This window comes from Crocodylus siamensis, chromosome 4 (assembly GCF_052110815.1).
Source record: "Crocodylus siamensis isolate JL-2025a chromosome 4, ASM5211081v1, whole genome shotgun sequence".
NCBI lineage: Eukaryota > Metazoa > Chordata > Crocodylia > Crocodylidae > Crocodylus > Crocodylus siamensis.
The window spans coordinates 150,937,213-150,958,138 of record NC_143398.1 but is presented as its reverse complement, the minus strand read 5'-3'; the positions used below and the strand labels follow the sequence as shown (position 1 = coordinate 150,958,138).

At 42.5% G+C, this 20,926-nt stretch overlaps 1 protein-coding gene across 8 annotated transcripts in view; it reads right to left on the bottom strand.

Moving 5' to 3' along the window:
- Positions 1 to 20,926, bottom strand: part of TANC2 (tetratricopeptide repeat, ankyrin repeat and coiled-coil containing 2) — a 780,830-nt gene that overhangs the window by 733,072 nt on the left and 26,832 nt on the right. For 2 of the 8 annotated variants that reach the window (XM_090044146.1, XM_090044147.1), the window contains exon 2: positions 2,061 to 2,224. The exons of 4 other annotated variants lie outside the window; for them this stretch is intronic. In XM_090044146.1, the coding sequence (XP_089900272.1) occupies positions 2,061 to 2,194 (134 nt within the window). In that variant the 5' untranslated portion in view covers positions 2,195 to 2,224. Of the gene's footprint in view, positions 1 to 2,060; positions 2,225 to 20,926 lie in introns of those variants that run through there. 2 more of the 8 variants (XM_090044149.1, XM_090044151.1) reach the window with 2 other exon arrangements.

Genomic DNA, 20,926 nt, shown 5'->3' with positions numbered 1-20,926 from the left:
AAGGTCATACACGGCTGCTGCAGCTGCCACCCACCATCCTGCACTGCCATCACTCCACAGGCAGCCACCGCCACCCCCCCCCGCACCCGCCTTATCTGACAACTGGAATTTTTATATAACCAGCAATCCCTTTAGCCCGGGGATGCTGGATAACAAAGATTTTACTGTATTTCTCTTTATTAACAACATTACAAATTAATATATTTTTAAGTAACAGAAGACCTGATGTTTGTTTTGCTTACTGGAGGGAAAGCAAAGAGAACTAAGGGGCAACAAAAATTTGATCTGTGTATGTGTTCTCTCACAGCATTTTTACAAGCAAGCTAAGGAAGTATGGGTTAACCGTTTGAGGAATGGTCTGCAAGGTGGATAGAAAACTCTCTCTATCATCAGGTTCAGAGGGCACTAGTCAATGGTTCAATGTCTAGTTGGCAGTTGATACCAAGTACGGTGCCCTAAGGCTTGGTCCTGGGCTGGTTTTCTTCAATATTTTCATCAAACTAGAAGATGAGACGGAGTACATCCCTCAGCAAGTTTGCAGATGACACCAAGCTTGGGGGGGGGTGGGGAGTAATAGATATATATGCTGGAGGGTAGAACTAGGATTCAGAAAGACCCGAACAAATTGGAGGACTGGAAGAAAAGAAATCTCATGAGGATCAATAAGGACAAGTGCAAAGTCCTGCACTTGAGACGGAACAATCCCACAGTACAGGCTAGGGAAAGACTGGCTAAGCTGCAGCTCTGCAAAAAAGGGTGTAGGGCTTACAGTGGACAATAAGCTGAATAGGAGCCAACAACCTACTCTTGTTGCAAAGAAGGCTAACAGCATCCTGGACTGCATTAGTAGAAGCATTGCTAGCAGATGGAGAGAAGTAATTATTTCCCTGTATTCAGCAATGGTGAGGTTACACCTGGAATACTGTGTCCAGTTTTGGGGCCCCACTATAGAAAGTATGTAGACACACTGGCAAGGGTCCATTGAAGGGCAACAAAAATGGTTAGGGGGCTGGTGCACATGACTTCTGAGGACAGGCTGAGGGAACTGAACTTATTTAGCCTGAAGAAGAGAAGACTAAGGGGGGATTTAATAGCAACCTTCAACTACATGAAGGGTGGTTTCAAACAGGGTGGAGCTGGACTGTTCTCAGTGGTGTCAAATGATAGAACAAGGAGAAGTGGTCTCAAGTTGCAGCAAGGAAAGTTTAGGTTAACTATTATGAAAAACTCTCTCACCAGGAGGGTAGTAAAGCACTGGAACAGGTTACCCAAAGAGGCCGTGGAATCTCCATCCGTGGAGGTTTTTAAGACACAGCTAAACAAAGCCTTGGCTGGGATTATCTAGTTGGGGATGGTCCTCCTTTGAGCAGGCGGTTGGAGTAGATGACCTCCTGAGGTCCCTTCCAACCCTAATTTTCTATGAAAGGCATACTGAATCAAGAACAATAGTGTGAAATCAAAATTCAACTTTCCTAAAATTGTTATATATTTCAAAGAAAGGAGGTATGTATTTCACTTCTTTAAATACAACTATGGGTATTCCACAATCATGCTCAACAAATAAAGACGACAATTACAAACATCAAAAGTAGACCAAAAAGTGTATCAGAATTCGCAATCTGAAGTTAATGAGACTTTGTGCTCATAAGCCATTTTTAAACTCCTTCTCTTAAGTTGCCTAATTTAAGGCTTTTCTTTTAGAAAACATGTTAACCCTGTTTTAAAAAAAGAAAACAAAAACAACATTAACTTTTTTAGCATACTGAAAAGGTTTTTTGTTTTTGTCTTTGTTCATACAACCAGTGTTCTTCAAAAATCATGTCCGAGTATTAAACACATCTAGAACAGAACCTGTTAGGTATTATTAGGAGACTACCAAAAAGCCCTGGGTGAATGAGGAGTGGGTTTGTGAATGCTGGCAAGTCGATGGCCTATCTGGATTGGGCTTGGTGGTCTAGGTTCAGTTTTGTAATCATTTTGCAGAGCAGTTGGGGCAGTGAGCAGGAACTAGAGAACAGGCCATAAACATGGGAGTTGGAGTGAGAGTTTGCCCCACCTACTTTTCAAACATTCTTTCATCATAATCTTTCTGAACAGGAGGCAGCAAAGAAGCAAGTCCAAGTCCTGGTTTGGCTTTGCAGGGATGGCAGCGTGCATATGTCCTTGGCCAAAGACAGGGAGGTGGGAGATGCATCTCCTGGCAGTCCAGAACCAAGCAAGAGAGCTGAATGGGGTCAGAAAAAAAAAAAATCACATGCATGTTCATCAACTTGACATACAAAGAGATTCCATCATCATGCACGAAAAAGTGTTAGAGGATAAAAAAATGACCCAAACTCTCAGGTGGAAGCAGGCAGCTTGCAATCTCCGGCAGCAGACAGCACCCACCCTCTAAACCTACGGCTTTCTACCTGGAGAACAGGTACAAAAGTCTTAGCATCAGAGAAGCCTGCTAGAGTAATGGAAGAAGCCAAGCCATGTACCCAAGGGATAGGAAAAGTCAAGCCCCCTGCCACCAAAAAGAAACAGTAAGTGTTGGTGGTTGGCAACTCCTTTCTATGCAGGACAAAGGAATCCATCTGCCAGACTGTTCTGTTCTGTTCTGTCTGGAGGTCTGCTGCCTGCCAGCAGCCTGCCTCTGAAATTTTATGGAAAGATTCTCAAGATACATGTGGGCCTCTGATTACTACCCACCACTTCTCATCTATGTGGCCATTAATGGTATCACCAGGGGTGACTTGAGCAGATTAGAAGTAGCTCTGAATCCAGGAAACTGGCTCAGGCAGCATTTTCTTTGATCATTCTGGTCAAGAGTAAAAGCCCAGGTACCAACAGATGCATCCTGGAGATGAACACATGGCTATATAAATAGTACAGCCAGAAGGGCTTTGACTTCTTTGACCATAGGGTAGTGTTCCAAAAAGAACTACTAGGAAGAGATAGGGTCCACTTGACAGAGAATTATGGGGGGAGGGGGTATTTTTGTACAAGCTTAGGATTCATTGATTGTAAGGCCGGAAGGGATCTTGGAAGATCATCAGGTCCAACCCCCTGCACCAAGCAGGAAAAATAACTGGGCATCAGGTGACCCCAGCAAGGTGACTGTCTAGTCTCCTCTTGAAGATTTTCAGGGTAGTGATTTCCCTCCAGAGGTGCTGCACTTATTCCACAGTCTGGACACCCTGACTGTGAAGAAGTTATTCCTCATGTCGAGCCTGAATCAGTCTTCCAGAAGTTTGTGGACATTTCCTGTTCGCTCCCCCTTCCAGCATCCACTCTGCCACTGTGTGACACATGATACTGGGCAAGAGGGACCTATGGTCTGACCCAGTACATGGCAGTTCTTATGTTTCATTGCAAAGAAGCAGTGGATGATGTTTTTTAATTATGCCTCACTTGCAGAAGACAGTTTTCCAAGCTGACCCCATCTAGTGTTTTCCTTCTTCCCTGGGAAGGAGTGAAAGTATTTACATAAGAAAATTTTTCCCAAGGAATTTCATTCTTCAGGAAGAACAATTACATGCAATTTCATTATTCAGGTTTTCTTTCTACAGCTTTATTATGATTCTTTGACCTCTCCCCTCTTAGCTGTTCCCTTAAGTCTTCCTGTGAAAGTGGCAAACAACTTTGGAGTCTGTATCAAAGCTATTCTACATATCAAGTAGACTTGACGGTTTAATAATGTATTAAGAATTGCGTGTTTCATTGATCTCTGTTGATATTAGCAGCAGACATCCTCCTAAAGGCCTGAAAGTCTTCTGTTTCACTGCTACGACAGCAAAGATCTAGGAAATAGCTGCACTGGGTTGCACCAACCAGCTCCAGAAGTCCCTAGGGGAGGGAAGCAGGGTGGGAGCTCAAGCGCACAGCCTGTGCCTGCCCCAGGTACAGATCTGGGGGGCGTGGGTTCCCCCTGTCCCCCGGTAAGTGTGCACAGTAGCAGGGAGCTAGCCCTCCCCCTCCCCTAGATGAGCTGCCATGGCCCCGTTCTGCTCTCCACTGGGGCCCTGCAGCCACACACTGCAGCCCCAAGCCCCACCCTGGGTAGCAGCCTCAGTCTGCGCCTGCCCTGGGTACAGAACCTGGAGGTATGGGTCCCCCGTGTCCCCTGGGAATGCACATTGCAGCGGGGAGTTGCTCCGCCCAAGCCCATAAGGGTGGGGGGAGTGGGGGCAGGGGGCTGCGGTCCAGTCCGTAGCCCTGATAGCTGAACGCCCCCTCCAGCAGAGAAGGGGAACAGCGGCTGTGGGTGGCTGGCAAGGGACACCAGCAAGGCTGTGGGTGGGGCCTTTAATTTAATCATGGATTTGGGGGGGTTTAGCAGTGCATTTGTTTGTTTGTTTGTTTTTAGCAGAGAATGTGATTTATCAATCAGGGAAAGCCAGGATCTCTGGTCAAAAGTGATTACAGATGCAAAGTCAGGGGTCTTTATCCATGCTTAAAACTAAAGTATTGATTTTCTTAGACAATAACTTTGCATTCAACAACATGAAATGAAGAGGTGAATCCTTTTTTCTAGACTACATTCCTAATCACTTCATACTAGGTGAAACCAATGAAGAAAATGAAGCATCATGGCCTTTGTTAAGCTCTTGGCATGAATATATGCAATACACATTATCTTCTGGGCTGGTATCTCCCTGGCCATTAATCACCAGACTTGAGGGGCCAAATTCTTGATCACAGTACCCCGAGATTAACCATTCATCTCTCTCGGTCACTGGAATTTTGTTCAGTTATCTTCACACCATAACCTTCCAGGACGTCACAAATTTCTTCGTTTAACATCACCTCAACACTCATCCATACATTAAAAAGTATCACAGCAGCACCTACACACTTATGAGATTGTCACCACCCATTCATCATGCTGTTTTTTAAAAACTCTTTCACACCCCATGTCTTTCCACATTAACCTACAAAAAGTATCCTTAAAACACAAAATTCAACTCTATGTATTCCAGCAATCAAACAACTGTTAGCAGTCCCTCATTCCAGATGGAGATGGTACGGTGGATTCAGGTACTCTTTTGTACCCTCCTGACTTGTTCTTCCACTTATACTATTAAAGTTGAGTTTTCCCCATGTAAAAACTGCCAGTAAATGTCCCCAGTAAAAGTAGTTTTTTAGACATAAAAATGTAATGGTTCCTCTAGTATCCAACATTTATTATATCTTCTATTTTTCATGCTGAAGATTAGGCCTGAATATCTCCTGAGATATATCATAAGTGAACCGATTCACAAGAAGAATTTTGAAAGGAAGTTTTTACGCCATTTATACATGTAACTGCAGCAACATGTTACCTTTCTGTCAACTAAAAGATTCTCCCTTAGAACTTTTTCCCTCAGATATTATTAGCATCAGAAAAACAACCTTCACATTGAAAAAAAATTGTATACACTTCCTAAAAAAGGTCCAACAAGAATTCTGTCAAAGTTCAAATGCAAACATTATCTTCCACTCTGAGCTCTACCAGACCCATGATTCAGCAGGTGAATTTTATTTATTTTCATTAGATTTATACTAGATTTATATGTATAGTTTTGATTCTTTCAGAAGAGCATCACAAAAAATTAGACAATTTCTGTCAGGCTCTTTTTTATGATAGTATCAGAAGTTACCACTTGCACTTTCTTTTATACACATTATGAAATGCTACCTTCCCTAAACAACCATAATATAAAAGATTTTAGCTACCTGCAGTTGAAATAAGCTAATGTATCAGTGTATGAAACTTAACTAATTCTTAAAATGAATTTCTACATGGTTAATATAATCTTAATAATGAAACAACTTTCCTATCATTTTAAAGCATGAACGACGCATAACCCCAGCAGTTGTGGGGGCGCAGCAGCGGGAGTTCCCGCAGACTCCACCGGTGCTCCCTGTGATGGGGGGGGGCGTGGCAAGCGCCAACCAGGGGTTGGCGACCACCTGCAGATGCCGCTGGCAGCATCAGCAGCAGCCAGCGGGGATCACTGACCACCCACAGATGCCGCCAGCAGTGTCGGTGGCGGGGGAAGGGGTGGCAACCAGCAACTGACCACAGGCACCACCGACAGTGCCGGCGGTATCTTTTCGTAAGGGGTGCACCGCCACTCAGGGTGATGCTACACATCGCCTCTGTTTTAAGAGATACACATGCCAGTTAGACTTGGACGTGGCATCAATAATTCAATCTAACCCAGTTTATTAGCACGAGCACATATTCTGGATAGTAAAAGTGGAATAGGAGTTCTACGCCACTCAGCAATGGAGAGCTACATGAACAACATAAAACCATTCTAATTATGATTGCTATCATATAGCATTTTACTTACTTTATATTCATGTAACTTATATTTATACGCACACACAGCAGATACAATTAAGGTCCTCTCATTTTGCTACAAGTGAATGTTAGAAATATTTGCAGTACTCCTTCAGTTTTGATTGATAGAGACTAATTTTTCTTTGAACAAGCATACTAGGCTTAGCAAAAATACTGGAGTTCATTTTAATTTTGCTCATATAGCTTAGCAAAATTTAAACTATGGTCCTGAATAATATCCTAACCAACAATATTAATGCTGTTAAAAAAAATAAAAAATAATAAAAGGAAGTTTATTAGTAGTAGTGAGGTCCCATCATTTGATTCCATTTTGAAATTATAGTTCTTTACATAAAAAGGAGTATCTCCTTAAATTTTAATTTTCTGTACTAAAAATGACACTTCAATGTCTTAACGATAGATCAGGGAGTAAGTAAGCATCTGGTATCTAAAATTAATTAGTTAACTCACAGTATGAAAATATTTTAGCAGAAATATTAGCAAATCATTTTCAAGAAACGTTTTATCACCATTTGCGTGATATTTATTCTGGTAAATCTGAAATGTAACATAAATGAGGGCTGCAAATTGTAAAAGAGATGGAGATAAAGTTACAGATGCACTGAAAAATTTTCTTGGCCGATACCGGTAGCCTATTATTAGCCAGTCATATCGGCCAATACCCATCCGATAGCCAATTTACAGGAATGCAGCTCAGCAGCTTGGAGCAGCATTCTGCTGGTATGTCTGTGGGGAAGAAGGGCCGTGTGGGGTGAAGGGCAGGGGGGAACAGATTAAATCCTCCATGGTTAGGGACAGAGTGGGACAGGGGCTGCAGTCAGGATGGTAAATGCGATCCCAGGGCTGGGAGCGGGATGGAGCCATGGGCTGCTTATCCAGGGGGACGGGGATGGCTCCCACCACTCCAGGCACCCCCAGGAGAGGCATAGGGGGCATGTGGCCCCCTGGATTTGTGCACAGGGCAAGGGCAAGCTGCCCACTGTAGGCTGAAGGCCAGGGGATGTGCCAACCTCTTCCCAGCACGAGGGCTGGGCCAGGGCTGCACTTGGAGTGGGAGTGAAGTGGGTTCAACTGCATGGGGCAGGCAGCAGCAGTGCTAGGAGGGGTGGGAATGGGGAATTTTGGGGTGGCTGATATATAGCCCCCAAGCCCCCCCCCCCCGAAGGCAGTAGAGCACAGTGCCCCAAGCAGTGGTGGTAGTAGGGGAGTTTGGGGGGCTATAGCCACCCAAAAATTCCCTGTACTCCCCATAGCCACCCCTCCCAGCACTGCCACTGCTCACCTCACGCAGCTGAGCCTGCCCCAAACACAGCCCCAGCTCAGTCCCCCAGCCAGGAAGAGGCTGGCACAGCCCCTGGCCCCAGGCCTACAGTGGGCAGCCCACCTTGCCCCACGCACAAAGCTGGGGGCCACATGCCCCATCATGCTTTCCCTTCCCCTTCCCCCCCGCCACCAACAACTTACCAGCAAGATGCCGCTCTCCAAGCAGCCTGGCTGCATTCATGTACATGGCATTTATCGGTAGCATTATAATTTGCCAAAAAAGCCAATCGCCAATAATGTTCATTTGCCTTTTATTGATGCCAATATGCAACAATATATTGATGCACCTCTGGATAAAATGCTTTTTTATTTTAATAATAAAATTAATGGATCAGTTCAGTGTTATTTTCTGTCAGTCTACTCAATGACTGACAAAAGCTTATGCATCTCTGATTTGCTTTACTTTCAGATTCCATATTAAAGTTAATTCATCATTTCTAATTGTATTCCCTATTCTCTGGCAAAATAAAGCCATCTAAACTGAAAGCACTAATGCTTAAATGTAAAACACTACTATGTGAATTTAGGGAATCCCTGCTCAGAACAGAGAGACCACAGGAGTTGTTTATTACTAGGGACCTACCTACATCAGATTTCATGGAAACTACTGCAATCACCAGGAAATTCAGCATTGGCACAATTTCCTGTGAAATCAACCAAAGACAGTGGCAGTGAGGTAGACTGAGTGAAGGCACCCTTTCCCAATTAGCAGCAAGGGGCAGGGCCACCAGGAACCAGCAGCAAGGGGTGGGGCCACTGCAAAATCTGCTTCACGTGCTGCAAGCGGAACACAAAAAACCCACTGTCTCGCCACAACTTAAGCAAGCCCCCATTTATTACCAAACATTTAACAACACCATCCTCCCAACCTAGACTTTTCATGCATCTGGGCAGAATTAAAAGATTTGTTGCATTACTTTCTGATTTGTCTAAACATTAGTCTCTAGCATTTTGAATACTGCACTTACCATCAAGATTCCATTGCATGGTAGATGAGAAACCTCAAAATTCACAGGATATATTCTGAAGCTTAAAAAGGGGAAATAAAAAACAAGGCACACTAAACCAATGCGAAAATTAAATGATGATTTTTAGCACACTCCCTGGGGAAAAGAAAAAAAAAAAGCAGCTTTCTTTGCCATTCAACTTCTTGAAAGAGGAAAGAAAGCAATATACCATTCAAGTAATCTTTACCAGAAAGACTGCAGAAATAATGCAATCCTTGGGCTAGAAGACAAGCTATAACTAAATTATATAGAATTTCATAATCAGCCATAAAAAAAAATTAAAAGAAATTAAGATGTGCATATAGAGGTTATATACAAAACTATTAAATCCACCCTAAAAACCTACTTGGTGAAGTGGCAACGAAAAAAGACAAAAATCTTTTGAGATAAAAGGTAGAGACATATTGACTGTAAAAGTTAATTGTTTTCTAGAGAGCTTCTAGCACATGAATCAAGATTACAGTAAGCGTCTGCAAACCATTAGAGGACTTGAAAACAGCAATTCTGAAGATTCCAGCAACTACAGTATAGTTAGGAGAGATGTTAGACAAGTGGATACCATGTGAAGAATTGCTGCAGTACAAAAGGAAAACCCCCACGAATCACACTCCACTGGCTATGACACATCACCCCTCCCATAAACCTACATGGAAAATCCTCAAACAACTGCAACCTATACTAGAAGATGACCCAATTCTTAAAGAGAGCTTCCCAGAACCACTCATTCTAGCCTTCAAATAAGCACTGAACCTCACTAACCTCATCACCAGAAGCAAACTTCTTATGGCCCAAAAACACACCAAGAGGATCCAGACCATGCCAGTACAAGAAATGCAAAACCTGCCAACATATCTCCATCACCCCCACAATTACTGCACCCCACAAGAGAACCATAAGCATTCCTGGATCTTACAGCTGCACCTCCAGAAGTGTAATATATTTCATCCAATCTGCCAAATGCCCTGATGGAAAATACACAGGAGAGACCAAATAACAATTGCGCACCAGAATGAACACCCACCAGAAATCTATCGAAGACAAGAATACCCAATTACCACAAAACACTTTTCATAGATGAGCCTATGAAATTCACTTCATAAACCTCCTGGATACAAAAAATGATGGACTAAATACAGACATTGGATTTATGACACATTATAACCTGCCTAACATCCGACTCCCCAGGTACCTCTCCACTATTAACCTGCTAGATTCATCCCCTCTCCCCTGCCCCACCTCCCCCAGCCTGTCTCTCACCCACTGACTCCTCAATTTATATCTTCAGACTGCCTCTCTTGCATGCATACCAGCCTCTGGCTTCTTTACTATTCATTCCATCCAGGAAGAGCACACACCAACTGTAGATGCTTCCTCAGCCTGCCAAAGGGCATTTATACCCAAAAGCTTGCTAAGAAGAATTTTTCCAAGTGAGTTGGTCTAATAAAAGATATCAGATTTACCCAAAGAACCTTGTCTGCCCATGTCCTTAGACCAACGCAGCTACAACCTAAACCCCTGTAAGCGTTCAGACATGCATTCTCTCACAACTATATAGTTGTACATCATAATTTTTTGGGACCAACACATGGCATGATAAAATAAAATTAAAATAAAATTAAAACTGAAAATTAAATTGAAATAGAAATAAAATATTTGGACCAACTATAATTGCGTAAAAATGCGTGCCTGAAAGCTCGTCTAACATCTCACCCAACTTTATATACGAAGGGAAAAAACAAGTTCCCAAAACCTATCCACAAAATAATCTTTTCTCCTTTCCCAACCATATTCCCAAATCATCAAACCACCCTTGCTTCTAAGGGGGGGCGGAAATCAGAAAAAGGGTGATGTTGAAAGTGAATCAGAAGCATCAAGAGACATAAAAAGGCAAAAAAAAGTGACTAGAGAACTAATCTAAAGCATGAAGTGATAAACAGTCAACATGGATTTGTCAAGAACAAGTCATGTTAAACCAATAATTTTTTTTGACAGGGAAATCTGCTTGAAGATGCAGGTTAAGTGCTAGATGATAGAGAAATTTACTTTAATAGAAAGACTTGTGGTATAGGCCCATTCAATATAAATAATAAAAAGGAAATATCTTTATTATCTTTTCATCTGGACTGTAAGTGCACAACTCACTGAGAAATAGCATTCACTACTCAATGGCTTGCTGTGAAACTAGAAAGATTTATCATGTAAATTCCTCCTGGGATCTGCCCTTGTACTATTCAATATTTTCACTGAATTTAGATGATGGATAAGGGAAGTGGTTCCCAGTCTTTTTTATACTGCATACTGGCACAGCAGCAGGATGGGGCACATGGAGCCGGCTGCTTCCCTCCTGGGACTGCCCCACCACCCAGCTTTAACGCCACACGTGACTGGCAGTGGCAGAAGCCACTTGCCCAGGCAGACAGGCGGGGGTCCAACCGAGGGGCTCATGCCACAACCCAGCAGCCAACCTTTCGTGGCCTGGTACCCATGGCCTGGTGGTTGAGAACCTCTGGATTACACAATACACTTAAAATTTGTGGGCATCAAGTTGCAAGAGGCTTCAAACACTTTGTAATTCAGTATTAGAATTCAAAATGATACAGATATATAGGAGGAAGGTCTGAAATCAATAAGGCAAGTCAATAAATATAAAAATGTGAGGTATACCACTTTAGAAGAAAAACCTAAAGAAGTATAAAGTGCCAGAACTACTAGGCAGGAGTACTGCAAAAAAAAATCTGGAGTTGTAATGGATCACAAACTGAACCTTTCAACTTGATAAAGCCATTGCAGAAAAGACAAATATCATATAAGCAATAGTGCTGTATGCAAGACCTGAGAGTCATTTCCTTGGCACTGCCAAGATGCAAGCTAGAGTACTGTCCAATTTTGGGCTAAACACTTTTTGGAAGACGGACAAGTTAGAGAGATTCCAAAGGACAGCAATGTGACCAACAATAAAAGGTTGAAACAAATGTGTTTGTTCAGCACACAAAAATATGACTTTGGAAGGAAGAAAGACAGACACAATTAAGTCTTCAAAAAAGTTATGTATAAGGACTGCGATCAACCACTCTCCCCAAGGGAGTAAGACAAGACTATCAGGTTAAATTTGCAGCAACAGAGATTTAGTTTATTACAAAGAAATAACACATTTAACTATAAGAATAACAGCACTGAAACAGTGGAATCTCCATTACTGGAGGTTTCTAAACAAAGTTTACACATGGAAGCCAACCTTCACAGACCCATGGACAACAATACTGAGCAGGTAAAGTGCTGTGGAGATGATGATATTTGCTGTCGCTGTTAATCAGTTTTAAAAACTTTCCATTTTCTGCAGATGCGAGCCACACCAGTGCTGCCCACAAGCCATGGACTAGGAATCACTGTTTAGACAAACATTCTACTTTTCAGAGCAGGAGGGTAGAGTAAATGACTTCTTGCGGTTTTTCCCAGTCCTACATTACTAAGATTGCCAGTTAAGTCCTCAAGGAAATAAAACATTTAAGATTCTAGAAGGCCCATAGAAACTAACATATATGAAGTCACCAGAAATTTCAGGGGAACCCATAAACCTATTCATAATACCCATCACGCTTCCTCAGTCTATTTCAAAATTTTATTTTTTTTCATCACATCTACCTCTAATCCTGTAAATTAGAACATCCAAATAACAGTTTATCGTCTAGGAGATCAATGCACATCCTATTTAAATAATTTAATTTCATATTTGTCTTTGAACACGTTGAGCAGAAATAGAATCATAGAAAAAAAAAATCAGGGTTGGAAGAGACCTCAGGTCATCTAATCCAACTCCCTGCTCAAAGCAGGACCATCCCCCAACTACATCATCCCAGCCAAGGCTGTCTAGCTGGGTCTTAAGAACCTTGTAGAACAGAGATTCCACAACCTCTCTGGGTAACCTGTTCCAGTGCTTTACTAACACCCTAGGAGAAAAAGTTTCTTCCTAATAGGTAACCTAAACTTCCCTTGCTGCAACTTAAGACCTCTGCTCCTTTTTCTGTCATCTGCCACCACTAAGAAGTGTCTAACTCAGGTGAGCAAAATACAGCCCACGGGCCGCATCCAACCCACCAAGCACTTCAGTGTGGCATTTGGCACCCCCCCCAATGAATTGCACCCTACCCAGCCCTTCCATGCATGAGGGTGGGAGTGAGATGCCCACATGTACAACCCCCAACATACCCTACTGGGTCTCACTCCCACCCTCATGGGTGTAAAGGCTCTGCCCAGCCAGCAGCTTCTCGGCAGAATTCCTGCTGCAGCCAGAACCTGCTCGCTTGGGGCAGCAGGTACAGAAGCAGTGGGAATGGTGGGGGGGGTGGGAGGGGGAGTTGACGATGGACAGAAGCTGGAGCACAGCATGGAGCCCAGAGGGGCACTGGGAACACGGAGGTCAGCTGGGGAAGGTGTGGGTGTGAGGGTGAGGGAGTGTAGGGATCCCCCCCACATACTTCCCCCCATGGCACACAGCCCCAGGTGCTGGCAGCAGCAGCAGGCAGGGAGAGGTCAGGGCACTCGTACCTAGTGCAGGCTCCTGGTGGGGTGTGGCTCTGGCCAGCGCTGCATGGGAAAAGGGAGCAGAGCCTGCCCTATCACCACATCTGCAGCTCCAACACTTGCAGCACACGCCTGCAGCTCCAACACTTGCAGCAGGAAAAGCCCCACACTAGAGGCTGCTGCTTCACCCACTCCCTGTTGCACAGGTCCCCACACTCTGCAGGGAGTGGAGGGAGCCCCACCCCATTTCCCTGTACAGTCCAGCATGGGGTTTCTCCTACTTAGTGTGGAGCTGCAGTCACACAGCGCAGAGCCCCTACAGTAGAAACTGGGCAGGTTGCACAGGGGTGTGCTCCTCACTCCCAGCACAGCACTGGCCACCTCTATTGCAGGGGCTCCACACTGGGCGCCTGCAGCTCCACACTCGCAGTACGGAAGCTCCACACTAGACTTGGCAGGGAAACAGGGAACAGGACTCCCTCCACTCCCAGCAGAGTACAGCGACCTGTGCAGCACGGAGCAGGGGAAGTAGCAGGCTCCAGTGTGGGGCTTCCCCTGCTGCGAGTGCTGGAGCTGCAAGCACACAGTGAGGAACCCTGGCAATATGGCAGGCTCCAGTCCCCCCACCCAGACTCCCACACCCAATAAAGGAGTGACTTTATTTTTTAGTTCTTATACAATCCCTTCCATATACAGTACACAATCACAAGTCATGACAAATACTTTTTGTAAAATTAAAATATAGTAGGTGTTTGGCTTCTAGTGTATGATTTGTTTTTTTTCTGGTTCTAAGATAGTAACCCCCCCACCCCAAGAGGAGTATTGGGGGGGGGACAAAGGGAGGGACCTCTGGTGGCAAAGGTCAGGGGTTAGGTGGCAGGACTTCTGGTCCCAATGTGACAACCAGAGGGCAGGGCAACTGTCAAGGGCAGGGTTACCTATGCGGCCCCCAACAGCTCGCCAGAATTTGTTAAACAGCCCTCTGCCAGAAGTAATTGCCTGCCCCTGGTCTAACTCCATCCTCTTCAGAACCACCCCTCAGGTAGTTGAAGGCTGCTATTAAATCCCGCCTCTTTCTTCTGTTCTCCAGACTAAATAAGCCCAGTCCCCTCAGCCTCTCTTCCTCATAAGTCATGTTCAGCAGCCTCCTAACAATTTCTGTTGCCTTCCACTGGACTCTCCAGTTTGTCTACATCTTTTCTATAGCGGGAGGGGTGCAAAACCTGGACACAGTACTCCAGATGTGGCCTCACCAGTGCCAAACAGAAGAGAAATCTTACTGAAGCTGTTCCACCAAGTAGAAAAGAATGTTTCCAGCTCCGTGATTCGTGCAGAGTAAACAAGACACTTGATTCTGTAGCCTGGCACAGCCAGCCCTCCTTGTAAGGGAATAAAACTATGGATTCCATTTTTTGCTCCCAAAGCCCAAACAACAACAAAAACCCCATACAGATTTAGGAGTGGAACCCAAGGCTCCCTCCTTCACAGAAGAGTTAGTATCTTCTCTACCCAATGGCTGCATAGTCTAGCTCCCTCAGATTCATAGATTTTGGGGTCGGAAGGGACCACAATAGATCGAGTCCAGCCCCCTGTCTGGGCAAGAAAGTGCTGAGGGATCAGATGACCCCAGCCAGATGCCTATCCAGCCTTCTCTTAAAGACCCCCAAATTAGAGGAGAGCACCACCTCTTCTCTTGCATGCTCTCTTTCTGGCCTCAAAAGACTTTTGCATTACTTTGTCTCTGTTCAACAGGATGAACAGAGAGCACCTGTAGTCTTATGTAACCCAAAGCCTAGTAAATAGAGCACCCTTAGGAAACGAAGGGTCTTGGGAAGTAAGAGATGCAAGTTCAAACCTTCTGAATGAGGCCTAAAAAGCTTGCTTTCCTGAGGGATACCCTAACCTAACCACTAAATTACTAGACAAAAAGTGGGTGTCCTTCCTCCTCCTCTTTTTCCAACTGTATAAAGCTAAGATAAATAAACACATGCTATAAAAGTACACACAATCATAATTTTCCAACGATTCAAAAAAGACAGAATGGATCCCACTTAGTGACTCGGATGCCTAAAAGCCATGTAAAAGTTATTTACAAACCTTAGGGACAAAACAACATCTCAACCTGAAGTTACCTTATTTTCAAGTTAATACATAACACCAAACATTCAACTTCTTTGAGATCAAGGCACAATCATCCATGACCATGCATCAATTTACTCCAGTATCATCTACTATTACTGCTGAATCCTCAACATGACTGTGGGTTTTCCAGTTTTCCCTTTATACCTAATATACCTGGCAAGCCCCTAGAGAGGCCATCCCTCAACAAATGCAACAAAGAAAGTTAAAAATAAAGCACAAACTCTTGGACCTTGCTGTTTTTTTCACAATGTGTACACATTCAAGTGAAGAATACCACAAGGGCAGCAAATTAGGAAAGGGGGAAGTCCTTCACAAATACTAAAGATTTCAGATAGAATGTTGCTCAAAAAAGGCATGAGTCAAAAAAAGGCTAAAAGTAAATGAAATCTGTAAAATACACTCAATCCAAAGGTTTATATGCTAGAGGAGCCATATACCAATCACACTACATTTGAGGAACAACAAGATCAATTTCTGGCCCTACTTGCCAAATGCAACAACATAGCAAAAACAAAGCAACCCCACTATAATTTAAACAGTAGGACATGGGGGGGGGGAGGACAAACAAAGGAAGGAAAACACAACCAGTGTTCCTGCAATGCTGAACAGGATACAAAAACTAGCAATTTGATATGTATGCTACTACAAAGCATAACCATAGTAGAAAAATTGAACAAAAACTATTTAAAAAATGGCACTTCTAATTTTCTGATTTTTTTTGTATGTTTCATGTTTTAATGCTTCCCTATGTAAAATTATTTCTAAAAAATGTTTGGTAAGTCTCTGTTGGAAACACATCTACACAGGCAGACTAAACAGTTTTGTTTGAAACCACTTATTTCCTTCTGAAAAAAGTCATGCAACTAAACTAGATTAAACTGGAAAATGTATTTCCTCTGTTATATATTAAATAAAGTATAAACAATGAATTCTTCGGTCAAGTGAAATGGATCAAATATAGAAATATTAAGTCAGTACTTTGGATCAAATATAGAAATATTAAGTCATTAATACTTTAAATGATACCTTTTTGAGACTAAACTGCTATAAAGTTTATGAGATATCATGATCATTTTCCATTTTGGTTTTAGCAAAAATCAAATCAACTTCCACTATGGGGTTCATATGCAAAACATCAACAGACATGTGACTGAAGAAAGTAAACTCAATATTACTTTTAGAAAGCAGCTGCTGTACAAACCATTTCCCAACGTTTGTTATTTTAAGTTATGTAATATGGAGAGTCACAGAACATCTTTAAATTACAAACCCAAAGAATCAATTCCTCTCAGTGACATCTGGGTAACTCTTTGAATGATGTAAAACTATCCTAAATAGTCGCAATTATTTTGCGTTTACATTATAACAGGCACCCAAATTCTGGTCCTGTATCATAGAAAATTTTAAAAATAATTTCATTTTCTTCAAGTTAGATAGCTAAGATATAAAACAGAAATACTGATTTTTGTCCTGAACAAAGAAACAAATTTTATGATGGACTATTTTACATACAGCATCATATTTGCTTACTATGAGCCATCTCACTCTGGAAGGTTTTAAAAAAGGTACTACTCCTCTCTTACATGCTCATCTACCTCATTTAAAAAGAAAAACAAAAGTTCATTATTTGTTGCTCATATATTGTTTTTACATAGCTAAAAAGCTGATCAATGAGCAATATTCCCCTGCCTAGCATTGTAAGTCAAGAATAGCAAAGCTCTGTATCAGTCATAGAAAGAGGAAGGGTGCCACCTTCATCATATTATTCTCCCCCTTAAAAGAAATTAAGCTTCAGCATGAAAAAAGGGTAGACAGCACAGTCTAAAGAGACTCAACCAACTAAGTTCATGCAAAACATGAAGAACTTTCTTTAAAACATTTTTCCTTCCATATTCCACCTCCTAATAAGACCCAACAGGAACTGAATAAAATATATTTAGGTCTTCTAGTTGCCTAAATCCCAGAATGACTATAATGATATACATGAGCTATATAATCTGCTTGACCTAGAAAACCACTTAGAAAGACAGACAAGATCAAAGTCAATAATCAGTTCAGACAGCTGTGAAGAATGAAGCTTAGCTAAAGTAGTCACCACCAAGTAAGCAGGTGAACATATTAAATTTCAGCAATTTTAAGACATGTTTAAACTAGACTCGTACCTTTAAAAGGAAGACAATACCTAAATATGCTTCCGTACCTCCTTAACAGAAAAGGAATTAAACTCAATTGTTCACTGAGAAATGAAAATACTGAATAATCTATAGATTCATTCTTTAAAGCTTCAACGATACAAATTTGTGAATGAAGGGAAAAAAAATTCCATCATATGAAAACATATCAGAAAATTGACTTGGTGGATTGGGATAAACTAGCATTCATTTTAAAAAAAGTAAGTGAAATGTCAGTTCAATGTACAAATTATGGAGCATCCTATACAAGAAATCTGACTAACTTATTAAACACAAGTTTCTATGTACAAAAGATGAGTGCATCAAGACACACTGTAACCTTAAGAAAACACAGAAACAATAAAGTAAGATAAATATCCAGAATGCCATGTTTCTTTCATAATATCTGCTGTACAGTGAATACACTTCTACATTCCATGAGGAGTTTGCTTCCACTACTAGCCTTCAGCATGCTACAAGTGGGGCAGAGAAGGGGAATGCTGCCCTCACACAACGGAAGATGGCTACCTGTGAACACCATGGGGCAGCAGGGTGAAGGAAATGGCCTGGTGGGGCCGCCTGCGATTCGCACTAGTGTGGGCTCCTGGGGGATTCAGCCCCAGACTGTTTAGAAGTTAGACAACCCTGGTGCAGTACATGAAGTCACTATAAAGGATTTTTTAGAAAGGAAGCTCTGCAGAGCCAAGAGTGAGAAGGCAAGGCAAGCAGCAGGAGTCTGGGGAACCTGTGCTGGGAGGACCTGCAGTACTGTGAAGACTCTGAGCGGTAAGGGAACAGAATGCATTGGAGAACACGGTGCCTGGAGAATCAAAGAAGCTGAGGTGTTAAACAGTATCTTCTTGCCCCAAAGCTATGGCCAGTGGAGGCATAGTTATCAAAGACGGGAGCTCTGAGAAGTTGAGGAGAAAAAGTTTAATACTACTAATCATTTTAAAACATTAAATATGTGGTCAAACCAATACATAACTGAAACTAGTATAGATAATTGCTGTTATAAAATAAGACAGACATTTTATGCTAATTTATGGAAGACTTCCATTAAAGAGGTACTATTAAAACCATGAGCTCATGGGGGTGATGGCAGGGGAGTGGCAGTGGCAAGCAGGGACCGCCAACAGGCAGCTGCAGTGATGTCAGTGGCGAGGGCAGGGTGGTAAGCAGTGACTGCTCGCAAATACTGGTGGTAGTGTCAGCCAATCTCAGGGCAGGGAGGGCATGTGCCCCCCCCCCCCATACACCTCCCTAACGTGTCACCTATGAATTTAAGTATTGAAAGCACTGTACAAATTTTTAAAAATAAGATAAAATAAAAGATAATAAGAACAGACCTCCTCTTAAGGAACCACTGCTGTATTTCCTTTGGCTCCATCAAGAAATGAGCTGCAACAGAATTAAACAAAGCCATACTCTTCAGAACAAATCAAATACTCAATAAATCCTTGAAGGTACCAGATTATGAAAAATTTGACAATCAAGGGATTCAAAAACAGAAGGATTTAATAGCTGCTTGAATGGAGCCCAGAGACATGACAAGCACGATCGTCCCATAACATTTTATAGGTGTGGAATCTCTAATTCCTGCGTGTCGGTATCAACTCCATAGAACAGCTTCGAGTTTAGAGGTAAGCGACCAAAATAAAGAGAAGCGTGACCTTCTATAAGGGAATAAAGTTAAAACATTTCATTTCATTTTGTGGGACAACTTAAATATTTTGTCCTAGTGACTGCATGACAGCTACAGCATTTGTCTTAAGTACTGAAACAACTCTCTTCAAAATGCATACCAACAACAATGGTGGGTCTCTTCTCTGGGGATTTGTAATGCTCATATAACACGTAATATTGAAACAAGTCCATTAGCAGAAAAAAAGCTTCTATAAACACTGCAAATTGGTCGCCTGCCAGCGACAAGGGTCCAGAAATATAAACAGATTTTGCCTTATGTTATATAATGCTGGGTTAAACATGGTCTCTTTCTTCAAACAGTCTTGAGAAATATTTCTCACCTTCCCCCATTCTAATGAGAATACTACTTCAGAAAAAATAAATTAAATTAAATTAACAAGCTCTTTTTATAGTACTTCTATTGAGAATTAATCTATTTGCGAGGAAAAAAAGAAATCAGTCTCCCAAACACTGCTTTATTTCGTCTCCCTTCAGAGAAAGCTCATCCAAGGCAAAAGCATAGTTACTCTGTTTAATAGAGCACTAATGCAAAAAAAAAAAAAAACTATTTTTTTTAAATGAAAGTTTTATTGCATTCAGGACATCAACGCTGCATGCCCCCAGAGGCTGGGGAGGCACGGCAAGCTCCCACAAGAGGCAGTGGTGCTGTCGGTGGCAGAAGCGTGGCAGTGGCAAGTGGAGAGCTTCTGCAGGTGGCAGCCAGCTGCAATCACAGGCCGCCCACCAATGCTGCTAGCAGTGGTCAGCACTGGGGGAGGGTGGGGGGGCTGGGGGGCAGCAAGCAGCGACTCCCTGCAGGTGCTGCGGGCAGTACCAATGGCACCTTTTTGCAGGGGGTACACCGACATGCTCAGGGAGTGCATATGCACCTGTGTGCACCCCCTACACATTGTCAATGATTGAGGATAAACAAAGGGAAAGGGAAAAGTTACATGGGAAACAAACTACCAAGTGTTATATCAAATAACAGGAGTAAAATAAAATTTGTAGCATATGTTGAATTCATTGCACATATCAATGCTGAAGATTTTTTGTTTTGTTTTTTTAATCTTTTTACAAAGCATATAAAGCTTGCTAGTTAAAAATTCCAGAACTGTCCTTGATCTCTCTCTACCCATACCCATCGCAATAAATCTAAATAGTGATACCGTATATACTTGAATTCCTCCCCGACACCAATCAACATGGCGGGGAAAAGCCCCTCATCTTGCACAGTATTCGGATACAAGGAAAATCACATTAAATACATTGCCTATCTTTGAACTGCTGCTAAAAGCAGCGTGTGCTCAGCAGTCAAAACCAACTATAATTAAATGCAGCCAACACTGACCATAACTACAAGAGACATGGCCCATGTGGGGCAAACATGCTGATTGGAAGCTACCACAAAGGTAGGTTAGCACAACCCATCCAAATAATACACACAGTAACACCTACTGAGCACAGTGCCCCATAGCACCAATTCCCTTTCAAGAAAAACAAAAAAAACTAAGAAAAACCATAATTTTTACCTTTTACCAGAGACAAACATGGATTTCTTGATTTCATAGATTTCATAGACATTAGGGCTGGAAGGGACCTCGGGAGATCATCAAGTCCAGCCCCCCGCCCAAAGGGCAGGAAGTCAGCTGGGGTCACAGGATCCCAGCAAGATAAGCATCCAATTTACTCTTGAAGGTGTTCAGTGTAGGTGCTTGAACCACCTCCGCTGGCAGACTGTT